The sequence below is a fragment of the Panthera pardus genome, unplaced genomic scaffold (assembly GCF_024362965.1).
Source record: "Panthera pardus isolate Hobbes unplaced genomic scaffold, ASM2436296v1 HiC_scaffold_25, whole genome shotgun sequence".
NCBI lineage: Eukaryota > Metazoa > Chordata > Mammalia > Carnivora > Felidae > Panthera > Panthera pardus.
The window spans coordinates 88,753,205-88,771,128 of NW_026526821.1; the positions used below are offsets into that span (position 1 = coordinate 88,753,205).

Consider the following 17,924-nt stretch of genomic DNA (forward strand, 5'->3'; position numbering starts at 1 on the left):
AAGAACTGGGCGTCCCCTTTCTGGAGCCGTCTCCCATAACACTCAGAAAACGCGAAACCTCACGAACGAGGGCGCGGCTTTCAGACCCGCGTCCCAAGAGACAGATGGTGGGTGAGCGGGAGGGTCCCGGAGGCCAGGGAGCTTGTTCTCGGAGAACCTATTTGTTGGGCAAAACCCACCCACCCTCCACTCGGATCCAAGTTGCCTGAGAACTGAAACGACATCCCAGGATGAATTGGAGGGGGTTCAACTGAGTTACACATCGGGAAGTGGGGCTGGAGATTTTCCCAAGCCCCAAGGCCCCTCGGACGCCTTCTTCGGCTCTCGCGTGGGCTGAGGTGGTTGGAGCGGTCGCCAGACTCAGCTAAAGGGCAGAGACGCGAGGAGAAGCTTGTGGCAAGGGGCGGATGAGGGGTGGGGGGGAGGCCTAGATCGCCCAGCAAAGGCTCCAGTCCGCTTTTTGCCTCCGACTGCTGGCTCCTTCCCCACCCGCCGTCCCTCGCCCCGCCCCGCCCCGCCCCCCACCTTGGGGCAGGTGAGCGGCGGCCAATGGGCGAGCGCGGGGCAGGTGCCGGCTAACTCGCGCCTCGCAGAGCAGCGGCCGAGGCTGAGCTGGGCAGTGCTGGGAGGACCAGGGGCGGGGGTCGGTCCTGGCTGGACTCGGGAGGGAGGGGGCCGGGCTCAGCCCCCAGGCCGTAGAGGCAGCTCGTAGCCTCGCACGGAACCCGCGCCAGTGCCTGCGCCGGGAGCTGCCCGCTCGGCCCCAGAGGCCGGCGCGCCTAGCTGCGCGCCGTGGCCCGACTCCGCGTTCGCTCGCTCGCACGCCCCTCGCCTCACCGCGCCTGGCTCGCCGGCCGGGTCTGAGCGCGGGCGGGCGGGCGGGGGAGGTGAGGGGTGCTGGTGTGTGTGCATGTGCCTGGCTGGGTGCACACCCCGCACGGCGGCGGCGCCAGGACGCGGAGCGCTCCCCAGAGCCCAGCTGCCTCGCTCGGCTCTGGCGACCGCGACCATGTTCCAGCCCACAGCCAAACGCGGCTTTACCATCGAGTCCTTGGTAGCCAAGGACGGCGGCACCGGCGGGGGCACTGGCGGCGGGGGCGCCGGCTCCCATCCCCTGGCGGCGGCCGCCTCGGAGGAGCCACTCCGGCCCACGGCGCTCAATTACCCTCACCCCGGCGCGGCCGAGGCGGCCTTCGTGAGCGGCTTCCCCGCTGCCGCCGCCGCCGCCGCCGCCGCGGGCGCCGGCCGCTCGCTCTACGGTGGGCCCGAGCTTGTGTTCCCCGAGGCCATGAACCACCCCGCGCTGACCGTGCACCCGGCGCACCAGCTGGGCGCCTCCCCGCTGCAGCCCCCGCACTCCTTCTTCGGCGCCCAGCACCGGGACCCTCTGCACTTCTACCCCTGGGTCCTGCGGAACCGCTTCTTCGGCCACCGCTTCCAGGGTGAGTGCCCATGCTGTGCCCGCTTAGGCGGCCGGCCAGCGCCCACGCTGCGGTTGCGCGGGGGAGGCTCGGGGGCGCGCGGGGCTGTTCAGAAGTTGTTGAAAGAAGGCTGTGGGTCGGCAGAGGCCGATCCCCGAATGTGGAAGAGCTGCGGCGGATCCATTCGCGCTACCGCGGTGTTGGGTTCCCTTCCAGAGAGCCAGGTTGGGACCTCCAGGCTTTCCCAGAAACGATGCCGGTCCGGACGCCAAGCCCGGGCGCATCCTTGGAGCCTCTCCTGATCCTCCCCGCGGCCTGCCAGAATCTCTCCCGGCCGAGCCAGTCGCAGTCCAGTGAGCGCAGCGCTCACGGTTCTCCCTCCGCCCCAGCTGGACCTGACACCATACTTCGCTTACACATCCACCACCAACTCCCAGATATCCGCCCTCGCTGGCGCGTCGGAGCAGGGCAAAGTCTACCCGAGTGTCCCGGGTCTGTGGAAAGAAGGGGCAGCAGGGAGGGCAAACTGGAGAGTTAATGTTCAGTGTGGAGTGTTCCACTGTCTTGGGGTGTTTCTCAGCAACCTCGACCCGACTTCTCCAAGTTACAAGTGCCTCTCAGACGCAGGGTCGGGAAGGTTTGCAACAGCAACCGGCTTCGTCTGCCCTGCGCGGACTCTGGGAGCCCGCCCGGCTGCTGGGGGACCGACGGCAGTCCTCCCAGGCAGGGGGCGGGGGCAGAGGGCTTTTAAGGTCATAGGCAGGCTGTTCTCCCATCTCTGCACTGGGCAGTGGGTTTGCTAATGAAGATACCCCACTGGCCTTACACACGCACACACACGTTTCAATTATCTGACTTTTCCGAAGGAAATAGAGTTGCATTTGTTGGAGTTCGTTTTCTTCCTTGAATTTGTTAAAGTTTGTTTCTCTTTTCTTGTCTTTTTTTTTTTTTTTTTAAAGAATGGCCTTAATTTGTGAAGTAATTGCTTTAGTTTCCAGTTTTATTTTGTTAGTGTGGACGGGACTGGACCTCAGCCTTGTGAGGTTCTATGACTCAGAGCTAGGTAACCCGGCTTTTAGTGAAACAAATGAAAAGGATATGGCTAGAGCTTCAGCTACCAACCTAATCTGACGATAAACCGCGGTCTACCCAAAGTAAACCAGATGCTTGGTACCATTATTTAGGTAACAGAAGAAAAATGATCTTTTGAAGCTTTGACTATAGATGCTTCACTGTTTCACCGAGAGCGGCTTTCCCGGTCCTGCTTTGTCAATTTGCTTAGTCCCATCTGACCAGTAGATATTGACCCAGCAGATCCCACAAAATAAAAGAATGTAATTACTTGAACAAGAATTTTTGTGGGCAGACTTGTCCCCCTGGGATTTCAAAGATTTGCCCAAATCATCTTGGGGGCAAAAAAAAAAAAAAAAAAAAAAAAAAAAAAAAAAAAAAAAAACAACCTATGGTGTCAGCCGCTTTGGGCATGAAACTTGTCAATTACAATCATTGTTTACTGCTATAAATGAAGTTTTATTCAAAACTGAGCAAACCACTTCGGTACTCCGTGGGGCCTGGCCTGGGTCTCAAAACCTGGCACCCATGGGCCGATCTGAGAGACGCGGCTGCTTCTGAACCGTCGGAACGGGGCACAAGGGGCCCGTGGTTAGAAGGATGGTGCAGAGACAGGGACTCAGAGGAGAGGGCAGAACCAATCCTAAGCCCTGTGGTCTCTGTTCATCCGATGGTCTCTACAGCTGTGCCCTTGGCTTCGGACCCGGGGCCCCACGCCCTCCGCTCTGCCTTTCCCGCCTCTAGCCTCGTCCCCGCGGGCGCGGGGCGCTGAGGGCCGGGGGCACCTCGCGACTGATCCAGCTCTGAGCATTCCCAGCCAAGCGAGGCCAGATGAATTCTCCGAAAAACCTTCTCAGAAATTGCCGCCGCTCCCTGAGCCATCAGTCCCGGCGGGCACGTTGTCGAGTTGCAAAAACGGTTGGATTTTTCTCTCAAGAACCGTGTCTGGACGCGGAGATGGAGCCATGCGTGGCCGAATTTTTGAACTCGGAAATCCGTTGGACACTGAAGGACTTTTCGGACGCTGACACGTTTCGGCTTTGGGTCCGGTCTTCATCGCTGCAGCCCGGTGCGCGCCCCGGCGGCTGTGAGCCTTGCGGTCCCAACGGGGCCTTGGGGCTGCGGGCAGAGCCGTCCCAGGCCCTCCGGCGCCGCGTTTTCTAGAGAACCGGGTCTCTGCGATGCTCATTTCAGCCCCGTTTTAATGCAAGAAACGAAACCCTACACGAACGAAAAGGAACATGTCTGCGCTCGGTGCGCAGCGCTCTCGGGCAGCACGGGCCCGCGCGCAGGCAAGCAGCTTTTCCGGCAGAGCCAGGAGGTGGAAGAGACAGAGCCCACGCGGGATGTCTGGATCAGGCGTCAGGATCCTGAAGCCGGTGGCCTTCGAGGCCTAAAGGGGAGGAGCCGGCGGAGACGCGGAGTTGGCCGCACTTCGGTGTTATTACCCGGACTCAGGAACTTTCCAGGCCAAGAACAGCGTCAGGAGGGGGCCTGGGAAGCCCCAACCCACTGGGACCGGCGTTTGCAATGGGCCGGTGCATCAAAGGGCGCCTTTGTTCCGGCAGGAGGAGGGGGAATGAGGTTATCTCCGCAGTTTGGCCGGCCTCTCCTTCTTGTTGCCCCGGGCTCCTCCGCCCAGCCAGCCACCCAGAACCCCGGGCCGGCCCGGGCCTCTCCCGAAGAGAGTGCAGCGTCTGCCTGGGCACTTCGGATCCCTAGCTCCCACCTTCAGCCACCTCACTCCTGGGAGTCTCTATTGCCAGTCATTGCCTTGGAGGGGCCTGAAGTGAGAGGCCGGAGCAAAGTGGGCTGGGGTTCAGTTCCTCCTGGCTCCAGGGAAGGCTAACTCAGCCCCTCTCCACTTTTCCACCTATCCTTGTCTGAAACTGACAGCCCACTCCCACAGGCCAGAACTACTGCATGGAAACAGGCCACACTGCACCCCAGCCCCAAGCTTGTTCTGTTCTTGTGGTCCAGTTAGGGGGAACTGAAGCTGTGGTAGGGACTGTTGAGGCCCCCTACCCATAATGAGAGGGTACCAGGCACATAGGCACCTAAGGCATCACTGTCCTTACAGAAACATAGAGCTATTGATCAGTTTCTCAGGATGGTTAGTTTTGCACTAAACCACCTCTTTCTTATAGGGAAAGGCCTGGCTTCTTTTGAAATCCAATCTGTCATCACTTTTCAGCATCTTGAGTAATTTTCCTGCCCCTTGCTTCTTCGAGGTTGGGTCAGAAGGACCCCTGTGCTTCTGCACATACAGAATACTATACATATGCTATCTGCCCCCAACAGAACATTACAATAAACCAAGCAACCCAGCTTTTCCTAAAATAGCCAGACTTGAGGCAAAGGGACATGCGTATGTCAGGAGAGAGAAGCTTGTTGCTTCCATCTTCCACTTTGGGTTTATAAAGACAAAGAAAGAGAACTTCACCGCACAAGTGACCCACACACACTCCCAGAATTACAAAACAGCCATCAAGTCACACACACTGAGGCAGACTGTAGTTCTGCTTTCTCAGCCACAGACTGCCCTAGGCACCCCTGCACCCCATTCGCTCCCACCTACAGGGTCTCTCCAGGCTGCCGCCTCACTTTTCACTAGCCTGGGTCAGTTGAGCTGCTGAGGCCAAACCCTGTGAACTCTGGGATGATCAAGGCCTTTTCCCTCTCCAGCTCACTTGTCCAGAGGAAAAACCACTGTTGGGACTTCCCCCAGGGTCAGAACAATGCTGTGTTTTGAAGCAACTTAATATCAACAAGAAGTATTTGCTTCCCACTCACCTCTCCCACCTTTCCCTGGCCTAATCACACTGGTACCCACTTAAGACTTTAATTCTTATTTCTACTTGGATCAGTCTCCTCCTTTCTCTCCTCATTATTCCTCTCTTCCAGACCATCTCCCCTGATCATCTGTCCCCTCCACCACTACCAGTTAAACTGCCTTCAGTCAGGCCTAACAGCCCTCGGCCTGCTGCCACCTTGAAGGGCCCACTGGGCAGGCTGTCCCCCTCCATCCCCCCTGTGATGTGATCCCACTCCCTTTTGTAGCTGCACAGATCCAGCCACTTGAAATGGATAAGTGATTGTCAGGGGACTTTATCTCCCCTCTAGCAATCTTGTTCCACAGAAAACCTCAGCAATAAAGTTCACCTGTGTAGGTGTCCAAACCCCAAGGACCCAAGGCCTCCAAAGAAAGTAATGCCAATCAGTATCCGCCAGCAGAGGGACATGAACAGTTACCTGGAGAGTTTTAGCAACAACATCTCAATTATATGACCTTACTTCACTTATAGAAGTGTTTCCAGAGATGGGAGATCTCAACGGAGATCCAAACAATTATCTTAAACAAAACAACAGGTCAAATTGGGTAAAACCAGTGGCCATTTCTGAAGAAATTAATTGGATCAGTCAAATCTCAACAGCTAACTGTGTGAAAACATTCCATCTAGGGCTCTGCATTGTCAGTGGGTCAGGGGGACTGTTATGTGCCACTGCATGAGATCCATGGGTGATGTAAGGGCCTGTTTCAAGCCTGTTAGCATGTGCAACCAAGCCAGAGATTGTGTGAAGGCCTAGTGGGGGGTTTATTGAGACTGAAGCTGTGGGTGGAAGCTTATTTTGGCTTCTGTAGTTCCTGACCTAACCACCCGGCCTCATTGAACCCAGTGTCAGCCCCTCCTCCTGCAGGTAGGAGCTGAGTTCCCATGATGGCCAACATTTGCCAAGGGACAATCACACTCTTTGAAAATCCTGTATGGTAGATGGGAGAAAAAGACAGTAGGGAGGCTGGAGCATATATTTACACACGCCCATGCAGAAACCAATATATCTATATCTATATATATTAGAGAGAAAGATGACATCTAGATATTTATACACGTGTTTCTTCAGCACGGGACTATTCAGGGATGAAGCAAGGCCTTTTCCCACGGAGAGCAGTAGGAGTCTCCTGTGGGGAGTGGGCTTTACCAGAAGGCCTGGGGGAAAGAGGTGGGGAAGGGGGAGGAAGAAGCCTGACCTTAGACCTTCAGGAATTGCTTGGACGTTGACCTAGCTGCTGGCCTATTTTTACCACTTGCAAGGTAGAGCCTGAGCCTGTTGGCAAGAATTTTCAAAGGGCTAGCAGCCTAATCATTTAGCTGCAAGGCTGGTTTAAACAGGTGTGAAAAGAGAGTGCCTTGGGTACCTACCTTCTAGTTCTTGAAAATGTGTTTGGCATGAGGGTGTCACTTTCCTGACATCCAGCCCTGTCTCTACTCTTGGCCTTTTTGAGGGAAATAGGACAGGGCAAAGTGGACAAAGAGAGCTAAGGGACTTTTCCCACCCCATGGCCTCTTCCGCTGCTCCAGGCGCTGTGGATTTGGACCGGCCGGCGCCTCACTAGGCCTGGGCCCTCCTCCTGGCCCAACGGAGTGATCCGCAGCTCTGCTATTCCACCCCTCCCGCAAATGACAGGGTAGCACTCTGACCCTAACTCTCCCCCCTAGGTGTCGGGGGAGGACAGGGGATTGGACTTTAGGAAGGGGCGGCGAGAGGGAAAGGGAGAAGTGGGGGCGGGGAGTCAAGGATTGCAGAGGGTAGAGAAGCGCCGAGGGCGTTTGCTAGCCGGGCCAGAGGGCCGGGGTTGGCCGGCTCCCGCGGGCGGCCCGGCGGCGGCCCGGCTGCGGCTCACGGCGCCCCTTCTCTCTGTCTGTACCTGCTGTGTTGCCGTCGGCGGCGCGGCCGCAGCGAGCGACGTGCCCCAGGACGGGCTGCTTCTGCACGGCCCCTTCGCTCGCAAGCCCAAGCGGATCCGCACGGCCTTCTCGCCCTCGCAGCTCCTGCGGCTGGAGCGCGCCTTCGAGAAGAACCACTACGTGGTGGGCGCCGAGCGGAAGCAGCTGGCCGGCAGCCTCAGCCTCTCCGAGACGCAGGTAATAACCACCCCGCGGGCCTCCGCGCTCGGCCGGTCAGCCCAGGTGGGGGGGGGGGGGGGAGGACGGGCAGGTGCAGGAGGAGCCCGACTCTCATCCCCGCCTTCTCCGGAGCTCTGTCCCACCCAGTTCCAAAAGCCACCACCGCCTCTACCCCGCGGCCCTCCAGCTAAACCAGTCTTTAGAGACCCTTCCCTCCCGCTGCGCTTAGCCTCGCGGAGGCCGCAGGACTTCTGTCAAGCACTAAGTACCACCAGGAGGTTGGAATCAAACCACTTCCCCAGTCTGCTCAGCAAGCCCATAGGAGGTGCCAGTTTATCAGGAGGAGGCAGGGCGTGGAGCCCCACGCCCCAGTCACTCCTGAGCTGCCCCTGAGTCCACTGGAGCCGTCTCAGTCCTGTGGTTACTGCAGCCCTTCTCCCGCCACTCTTCCGGGGGGTGCTCGCAGTTTTGTGGGATGGCCAGACCTTTCCCACACTGGCTTTGCTGCTTGGGCTTTTCATGGGCAGAGCTGGCGAAGGCGGATGGGGTGTGTGGAGAAAGCCCACGTGTCCTCAGGCTGTAAACATCAGAAGCAGAGGAGATTAGCCAGGAAGGGGCCCGACCCTGCTTGGGGTCCCAGGGTGGCACTGATCTCTGCGCAGACAGGGCTCTCAAAACTGGTAAACGTTTGGGCGCGCAGACAGGGGATGGTGCGAAAGTAGAGTCTGGGAGTCAGGGACTGTGTTCAAACACTGGAAGGGCCGTTGAGCTGGGGAAAGGAACAAACTCCATGGTGTTGGAGGGGTTTTGAACTGGGTGACATTACAGGAGTGTTTTTGTAATGGATAATTAAGAAAAGAAAAATTTTAAGAACTAGATTGGAGTTATAGGGAGGCAGACTTGGGTTTGTTATGTGTAAAGACTTCGCCATAAATAAATGCTGCCTGGAAGCACCGCCTAAGCTCTTGGTCCCTGGGAGTAAGACTTGCTGGAGGGGCTGGCTGGTGCCCTGGAGGCGGATTTCAGGGTCTGAATGGGCCTCGGGAGACCTTACTCCCTTATGTCCCTGACAGCTCCCAGATCTGCAAATGAGAGAGGTATGCTTGCCCGCTTTTTAGCCTCCTCTCCCCTTTCCTGCTGGTCTGGCCCCTACTACACCACCGCCAGTATCCCGGATACACCACCCTGGTCCCGGATCTTGAGGGGGCAGCCTCGGGTCTCAGAGGAGCAGTGAAGATAGGAAGGGGGCTCAGACCCTAACTGCCTCCCCAGTTCCCCTGGCGGACATCACCCGCTGGTCCTCGCGTCCCATTTTGGCATCTATTGTCTTATCTGTCTGATGCCCCCATTTAATCAATGCATTACTCTGGACTCCACTGCAGGACCCGCGCTTTTTCAGATTTGCTAGCTGGGCTGTTCTAACAGCAGGGATAAAGCTTATGATAGAGTTAATTTTTAAAATGTTTTAAAGAAAGATGTTAAAAAAAACAAGTTAAAAAAATAATACCCCCGTTCCCTCCTGGGAGTGTTTTAAAATTATTGTCTAAAACAAGGTGTCAATTTAAGAATGGTGTTTATAGTTAACATCATTTAAAAAGTATTAGTTATTAAATTTTAATTGCATAAGTGTAAGAAAACAAACTGGTTTATAATCCTCCCACCCACAGATTAACACTTGTTGAAATAATGTCATTGTTTTTAAACTTTCAATTTTTTAGCTCAGTGAGAGGATTTTTAATTAACTTTCTTTCACACCAAGTCTAGCTGCCTATTTGCTCCTAACAATGCCAGTTAGTAAATGTAATGATTGTTTCTTTCATTTTCATTATGTTCCAAACACATTTAAAACAAAACCCAGATAGACTAATATACCCAGCATCACTATCAAAACTCTTATGTCTACTCATATTCTATCTATAAGTGAGCTGGTTTTAGCATATGGAACAAGAAACCACAATAGAACTATGGGAGGTTTGAGCCTGAGAAACCTCCTTAGAGAGGCTCATCTATTCAGGTGAGGACTCTGGGAAAGAGACACCAACTGGGCAGAGCTCCCTAGGCAGGCAGTTTGGATTTCATTATCTGTGTGACCCTGGGTGAGTTACTCAACTTCTCTGAGCTGTGATGTTCTCATCCAGAAGATAGATTGTTTAAAGATTAAAGTCACCTAATATGAACTCAAATAATATTAATTCTCATCCCCAGTCCTTCCCTTCCCTTTGTTTAAAGTAGTGTATCAGGTTAGTGTTACAGTGAGCCCCAAACCTGGGTTTCCTGACTCAGTCCAGTGTTTCTTCTGCCCCATCCAGTCTCCTTCATCAGCAGAGCTTTCTGTCCCTCTGGTACTTATTATTTGGACTTATGCCATATATTTAATTAATTGTCCATCTTTCAGTATTTATCAGGCAAACTTACCTGTCATTTCCAGCTATCAGCTGTTTGTCAAGCGACAGTCTCTCTCATCAGTTCCCTGCCATCTATTTCTACTGTCAGTACCTACATTTGTCTCTCAGGGCTCTCCAATCCATCACAGATAGCTGTTTTATATCTAGCCACGCACTTCTGTCTGCTCTCATTAAACTGCCTCTCCATAGCTAGTTAATTTATATTTTCTATTAATTATAATCTTCCTAATAATAGCTCTCATTTACCCAACTGTTGATTATTTCCTTATCATCTGTTCTATCTTCTGTGTATCTATACCATCCATCTCAAGCTTCCATCTCTGCAGATCTAGTTAGCTACTCGCAGATGCATGTTCAAATATCTGCTGGTGCTTACCTGTCATGTCATCAGCTCTGCCTTTGTCTTCATTCTGGGCCTCAGTCTGCTGTATCTGTAAGATTTAATGAAATCAACTCCGTGGTTCTTTCCAGCCCTGAGTTTCTGGCTCATCCATATTCTACTTCTCTGTGTTTCTATATAATGCTTCCTGCAAGTTCTCAGAGCTCACAGTACATCTCCCATATATCATAATACACCTAGGACTTTGCTGTGGTTTAATTATCTATCATGTCCAAACGTCACTCTGTGGACTGGCTAGATCCATTGCACCAAGAAGTCTTAAAATACAGATTCCCAGGCCCCATTGAGGAGATTCTCTTAGGAGTTCCAGGATGGGATCCAGGAAATGTTTTTAAAACAGCTCTCTGGGTGATTCTGATGAATAACAGGCCAGCTCTGGGAGCCAGAGGTCAAGCCTTCTTGTTTCTCTCTATACCGTAGGGTCCAGCTCAAAGACCAGCAAGGCATAGAGGCTTCATAAACATGTATCGAATGAATAGGTGAATTTCTCTTGATTGTACTCATATCCATGTGTTAACTTTATCAGTCATTTCCCTTGCTTTCTGCAGTCACTGATCCCTTCCTGTCCCTCTGTTTTCTATCTTTCCCTTGCATTTTAATCTACATGATCTCATTTTGTCCACCAGTTCACGGATAAAACTTCTGGGAGAGTTAAGGAAATCAACGTGTGGGTCTTAACCCAGCCAGAGCTCAGGGGTGTATGCATGCTCAAAGCTTTAGTATGGAGTGTTGGCAGGTGGGAAACCTGGGCTTCTTTGTTGGGGGCAGGTTTGTGTGTTTGGTTGAGAGAGGGTGTTTGTACTGGGATGGCAGTGGATCAATCCAGGAAGTGGAGGGAGTGGTCCTGGGAAAAGGGCTAGTTCTCCCCTCTGGCTCTAATTACTTGCTCCTCACTGCTGTGGCGCAGCCTCAGCGTCTGACCTCGATGACTGAATGAGGCCCATTTAAGCTTCAGTCTGGTGGTACAGACCCGGATTTGGGTCAGATCAGAGCTGTGAGGGCAAGTGAGTGTGTGTGTGTGTGTGTGTAACATGTATGTGCCACAGTGTGGAGCACAGATGAGCAGTGAGATGATGCCCAAAGGTCAGGTGATATCATATATACACATGGCACGGATAGCAGCTCGGGTGCTTATGTGCATGTGTGGGGTGACACGTTAGTTTTATGGGGAATGAGAGAAAGCATTTGTTTGCTCCAGGCTGATCAATTGGTCCGTGTTTCCAGCTGCCCTGTCTGCTTTGACCAGTTCAGCGGGTGTTTCTTCACCTTTTCCGGCTTTGAGTTCACTTGAGCTATGAGGGAAAGGAGTGTAGAAATGGAGTCTTTAGCCTTGGAGATTCCTCATTTGGTGGTGGGAGCAAAATGTAAAGTGTGCACACTTATGGGATATGCACAGGGTGAGTGACCGGAGTCCTCTTGAAGTCACACCGTGACTGAGGAAGGTAAGGGGAGACCTGTATGGGTGGAAGGCTCCCAGGAGACCTAGGCCCAGAAGGCTCAGTGGGATGCATAGGATTCTAGGTTGGTGGGAAGGAAGGGGAGGGTTTGAAGTGGGTGAGTTAAGATGGAGTGGGAGCTGACAAGTCTGGCCACCATCTTGGGGCCCAAGAACAGGTGGGGAGGTCTTAGAAGGAAGGAGTGTATAGTTACCCGCCTATGGGTTTTTCCCCCAGGAGCATGGTAAGGAGACTTCCTGGGGCCCCTTCCTGCTCTGAAAAGCTCTGTTTTGGGGGGGACGGATGAGAAGGAAATATCCAAATGACTTGAATTTTAGGGAAAGGTCAAGAGGCCTTTGTTGCTAGCTTATTGTTGGTTCTGAGATGGACTCATCCCTTCTTCAAGTCTTGGCTCTTCTCCAAGAATTTCTGCATCATTCATGTTCCAGGAGTCCAGTGGGAGGCAGGACAGGGCAGGGGAGGTAAGGCAGACTGGAGTGGTTCTCCAGGGCCTGGTCCTGCGGAGGCAGATGAATCTGTGATGTCTCTCTGAGAGTGAGGGCAAGCATCCAGGATGGTTGGACAGAGGAGGAAACAAGAAGGCTTAGGAAGAGTTAGGGCTATGGTTGATGGGGAGTCAGAGGTGGCCTCAGTTTGGTGGGGTGAGGGCTGAGCTTCATGACATTGGGCTTGACACTGTGAGTGAGAGTAGCTCATATGATCAAATAATAGGAAATGGATCCCCAGTGGAAAAGGCTATTATCTTGATAGGGTGTTCAAACTCCTTGAGGACAAGTATTTGTCTGAAAGTATGCAGGCAGGAGCCACAGACTCTTCCATTTGGGAGGGACTAAAGTTGGGGACTAGTAGAAAAGAAGGGTCCAAGTCTGGTTCATTCAAATAGGTTATTCAAAAGTAAAGTCTGAAACAATTGGCTGGAGCTGTAGTTGGCTTGTGCGTTAGTTCCTTTGTCCATTCATCTGTTCGTTAATACATACACACCTTCATTCATCAATGCATACATACATCAATCAGTCCTTTAATACATTAATGCATGCATGCATTCCTTCATTTATCCACAGCACTTTCTTCGTCCTATTTGACTCATGCTGACCCTTGTGCCCCCCAACAATAGGTCTTTCTCCCTCGCCCAGATTCTCCCTAGAAGTGGTTAATCCAATTCACAACATGGAGAATTAAGAATTGACCCTCTTGGGGGAGGCTGGCTGGCTCAGTCGGTAGAGCATGCAATTCTAGATCTTGGGGTTCAGTGTAGAGATTACTTAAATAAAACTTTTAAAAATCTTTTAAAAAATTAAAATAAAAAAGTTGACCCTCTTGTAGAAGTGTCCGCTGAACTAAACCCATCTTTCCAGCAATTGCACTTCCCAAACCCATTTTCTGATTAGATCTCAATTCCCTCCACCATTGATTTTCTTCAGCTTTCCAGTTCTGACCTAGGCACCTCTTGCCAAGAGCAGAGTGCAGGTCACTTCACCTCTGCCCAGCTTGCTGAACAGACTGGAACATGCCCACTGGGACTCTAGAGTAGACTTATACACTGCTTTGATTCTCCAGGTTCTCACAGCCTGATGAGGAGACAGAGGTTCAAGCAAATAAATTAACCCACTGCTGGGGTCACTGTTGCTGCGACAGGGAAAAGTACTAAGGAAGTACAGATGGGCAAAGGGCAGGCCCAGCCTAGGAACATCTGAGCAGGAATTTGAAGGCTAAGGAAGAGTACCCCAGGTGGGTAACTCAGGCAAAAGTGGAGAATCTTGGAATGATCCGGCTTACCTGAAAAAGAGACATTCAATGGGATGGGGACTTTGGAGACCACAGGGAACCTCTCTGCAAACCCAGGAGACTCAGAAATGGGGGAAGGATTCCTTTAGCCAACATCCCAACTGTGTCTTTGAGGGCTCATGTGCAGATGTTCCAGGGAGGCAGGTGCAGAATAGGCACAGCTCCCCCAGAGCTGGTAGCCTTTCTAGGGCCTCTGTCCTCTAGGGAAAGGGCTCTGGGGTGACCCCAGAGGCTGGGTTAGAGAGGTGATGGGATGTCACTCTTGTCTCATACTACACTCAGATCCCAGTTCTTTTTCTTTTTCTAAGTAAAAAATAACTATTAACTGTTATCAGTAATGCATTAAAGAGAAGTCAGAAAAGTGGAAAGAAGAAAGAAATGTCACCCTCACTTTAGGTACATTTCCTTCTAGTCTTTTTTTCCCCATGCATAGATTTTATTTTCCATGGTTGTGATCACACTGTGCCCAAACTGCATCCTGCCGTTTTCACTGATATTATGAAGTCAGAAGCATCCCCCTGTTATTACAGTCTTTGTAAACAGCATCTGGTCACTCAGCCTAAGGCTGTTCAGAAGATAGCCGGTCTGCCTAGGGAGAGAGTTTGCATCCCTGTTTCTAAAAATCTGCCTCCTTGACCCCAGTCGTTTTCATGGAGAAAATATTCCGAATCACCTTTCATTTGGGTGTGCCAGGAAGCTGGCCCTTGCCTGAAAACATATCCTGCACCTGGGGTTCCACCACTGGAAACTTTCCTTCTTTGGGCCAGTGTTGTGAGGCGAGGGTAGCAGGCTGGGTCCATCCATCCTTCCTGGAAGGAGACTTGGGAGTTGTGTGGGAGGGAGAAGGTGCAGGAAGGGCCCTAGGTCCTGGTGTTGCCCAGGGCTTCCCCGGATTGCCCCATCGCTAGGCTGGGCACACTTAACCCTTGGCCAGCCCCTTGGGCTCTCAGGAATGCTGCCCCAACCCCGCATCCAGGCCTGAGTCACACACAAATGCCTGCCACAGGAGCTCACCCACCTACTGGCTGGTGTAGTGTCAGTGGGCTCCACGATAGGGGGTGGGGACCAGGCTGGCTGCCACGCAGTTCTGTCACGCAGAACCACCCAGGGCCTAGCCAGCCTGGTACCCAAGGAAAGGTGATTATGGAATCTAGAAGTCTTGCACCCAGAGCATCTACCATTCTCCCTTGTCTACCTGTGGTGAGACATGCAGGCGACAGGTTTGCACCTTACGCTAGAAATGAGGGAAGAAGATCCTCCTCTTACACCATCCACCAGGCCAGGCACCTCATCTCTTCCTGTCTCTGGCTGGCTGCCTCCACCCCCAACCAATGCTCTAAAATCAAGGGGTAGGGCAGACCCTGGGAAGGGTGTGCTCTTAGGGGAAGCCTTGGACTGGGTGAGTTCCACGAAGGGGATAGGGGGTAGTGTCTGGGAAGCATGAAGGTAGAATGTCCTGGGCAGGAAACTGCTCCCTACGCCCAGATGCCAGGCCTGCTTGCTTTTGGCTGCCACTGCCTGGCTTTATGGCTAAGACCTGTGCTTCTCAGCCATTCTCAGGGACTAGGGGTTGGACTGGGTAGTCTTCTGAGGACTGCTCCTGGCCCCACCCAGGGTTCCAGGATCTCCCCTCAGCAGTAACTGCTGCTGCCAAAACCAAGGTGCTCACCATCATTCCACACACATGACTTACCAGTCACCACTGTCATGGACACCACAGATCACCCAGCTGCAGGTGACAGCACCTGCTTGCTTTTTAAATGAGCTGTCATTTTCAGGAAACCATCCATGCCTTGTAACCCTGCCGTCTCTGCCCAGGAGGTGCCCTGGAGCCGCAGGGGCCCCCGAAAATATCTCTCCTATGGATGAGGGACTTAAGCCCAGAGAAGGGAAGGAACTTAGCAAAGGATCAGCACCCAGACTCACCTTTACCAGCTCTGAGGATGGGGGTGCTGGCCTGGCTCTGTAAGGCCAAGTAAAGAACTGTATGGTCAGGAGGAGTTGACAGACTGAGTGAGACTTTCTCCACAGTCCCCACGCACTAAGACTAGTCAGGAAGCTGGGACAACCCTCCTAGATCACGCCCACGAAGATGTTAAAGGCTGTATCCTGGACACTGATCACATGCTGGGGGAGGTGGGAGAAATGAGGGGTGATTAGAGATGGGACTAAGCCTCTTCACAGAGGCTTTGCATTGCAGACCTGCTCCTCCCTCTAAGCACCCCCCAACCCATCACAGAAGATAGTTGTCCACTGTTTGAACCCTCCCCTTGTCAGGACTCTCAATGCCTGACACAGAAGTGGGGGACCCTCTGTTTAAAGAGGAGCTCGCTTCTGTCCCCTGTGATTTCTCCCATGTGACCTGTTCCCATATTTGGATAGGCTACAGAGGCCAAGGCTTTGGGGGCAGGAAGTTTAGAGCCCTGCCCCAGGTGGGGCTGCAGACACTGCTATGTCTAAGGAGGATGAGGCCTCATTGGTGGATTTCAGACTACCCTGAGGAGTTGCCACCTGAGGGACCAGACTTCCCACCTGTCCAGCTCTACTTCTGATGTGGGATGGGGGTAACTCCACCTGACGTTGCTCACAGGGTCCCCTGGAGAGACTGACCTAGATGGTGTGTGAACCAGAGCCTTTTGAGTGGCGGGGTCCGTGACCCCAGGAATGCTCTGGCTGTTGTGAGCACTGCTCTTGGTGTGGACATCATCTCCTGGTCACGTAGTCATGTCCGCTCTGCCTCTTTGTGCTGCAAAGAGCATAGGGTGGCCCTGGGAGGTGGGGCCCATATCAGGCCCACAGGGAGCTCATCAGGACTCATGTGATGGCTTTTCATATATTCTCCCACTTACTCTTCATCTCTGCCTCGTGAAGGAGCAATTATTCTCTCTTCTCTAGAAATGGGTAGGGACCCAGGTCTGCTGGGCTCCAGAGCCTGGGTTCCTCCCTTCTGCCATGCTGTGGCTACAGGATGCTCGGCAGCTCCCTGATTGCTCCCTTCCCTCTGTGATAGAGGGATGGGAAAATGGCTCCTCGTGGCCCACTGTATCCTCTCCCTGCCCCACCTCATTCGCATCTGGAAGAGTAGTCTTCTGGACCCAGCAGGTGGCACCTGGCCAGAGGAGAGGACCCTGGTCTCGGTTTCCCCAACTGGCTCCCAGCTCAGCCTGGGTGCTGAGGCCCCAGTACCTGTTCTGGGGGCCTCCTGGGTGTTTCTTACCTCTGCCCCTCCCTCCCTGGCCCAGGTGAAGGTGTGGTTCCAGAATCGGAGGACAAAGTACAAGCGGCAGAAGCTGGAGGAAGAGGGGCCTGAGTCTGAGCAGAAGAAGAAGGGCTCCCACCACATCAACCGGTGGCGCATCGCCACGAAGCAGGCCAACGGGGAGGACATCGATGTCACCTCCAATGACTAGGGGGGGGCAGCCACGGATCCATGAGGGCAGAGCGTCTGCTCGCTGCTGGCCAGGCCCCCGGGTGGGCCCAGCTGGACTCTGGCCGCTCCCCCCGCCAGGCTTCGGGGAGGCCTCGAGTCACGGCCTCACAGGGCTTGGAGCCTGGGGCTACCACTGCCAGAGGGACAAGAAATGGGCTGGCTGAGGCCTGGGACTGCTCAACCTTCTCCTCGGAGAGCCTGCCTGCCTGGGCGGGCCGCCAGCCACTGCAGCCTCCCAGCCATTCTCCATTTCTCTTATCTCCTGTTTGTTTTGATGCGTTTCTGTTTTAATTTATTTTCCAGGCACCCGCTGTAGTTCTTAGTGATCCCCTTGTATCTCCCTTCCCTATGGGAATAATAAAAGTCTCTCTCTTAATGACATGGGCATCCAGCTCCAACCCCAGAGCCTGCGAGCCTGGGTGGCGGATTCCGGTTCTGGGGACCAGTGGGGACCAGCAGAGCAAGCTTGTGCAGTGCCTTGGTGGTCTCTACCCTGGTCTCTAGCTCCCAACTGTACAGCAAGAGAAATGGAGGCCAGACATAGGGAAGGACCACTCTGTGTCTTAAGGGAGGCTATGCTTGGGAGTTTCCAAGTTTGTTGAGCGGTGGGAAACAGGCCCATGTGGGTTGTTGGAGAGAGAGAACATGCCTACTTCTGCATGCTGAGAGACTGGTGGCTCCTCCAATTGAGGAGACACTCGAGGAAAAAGGGAGACTTGGGAGCTGAGGGGCGGGGGCACCATTCACAGAAGTTGACCATGCTAGCCCCGGGTCCTAGCTTCACCAGGATGCGCACCCGTCCCCGGAGAACTCCTCTGTGTAGATGAAAACTTCCGAGATGGGGCATAAGGCTGAGCCTGTAACCGGTCCCCACGGACACAGGGCCTCCAGCCAGGAAACAGCAAGGAAGGACCCAATAGAGCTCTGTAGTTCACCTGCTCTTCCGCTCATCGACTTGCCTTTCCTACTGTCACACATCAACGTGCCCTTCATCCTTAAAAGCAAGACCTGTATTCCTGACACCTTTCTCTTACAACGTCCAGACCTG

At 53.5% G+C, this 17,924-nt stretch overlaps 1 protein-coding gene across 1 annotated transcript; it reads left to right on the forward strand.

The window, feature by feature from the left end:
- Positions 1–447: 447 nt before the first annotated feature.
- Positions 448–17,255, forward strand: EMX1 (empty spiracles homeobox 1). The gene is made up of 3 exons (XM_019441728.2): positions 448–1,442; positions 7,233–7,417; positions 16,689–17,255. Exons 1-3 carry the CDS (start codon positions 911–913, stop codon positions 16,854–16,856), a joined length of 885 nt encoding a protein of 294 aa, XP_019297273.1. The 5' UTR covers positions 448–910; the 3' UTR covers positions 16,857–17,255.
- Positions 17,256–17,924: the final 669 nt, after the last annotated feature.

Bases quoted from the DNA above. Each gene is read 5' to 3' on its own strand.
- EMX1 (XM_019441728.2), top strand. From the start codon at position 911: ATGTGCCTGGCTGGGTGCACACCCCGCACGGCGGCGGCGCCAGGACGC. The intron at 1,443-7,232 runs GTGAGTGCCCAT...GCGCGGCCGCAG, and splicing joins CTTCGGCCACCGCTTCCAGG to CGAGCGACGTGCCCCAGGAC. The intron at 7,418-16,688 runs GTAATAACCACC...TCCCTGGCCCAG, and splicing joins TCAGCCTCTCCGAGACGCAG to GTGAAGGTGTGGTTCCAGAA.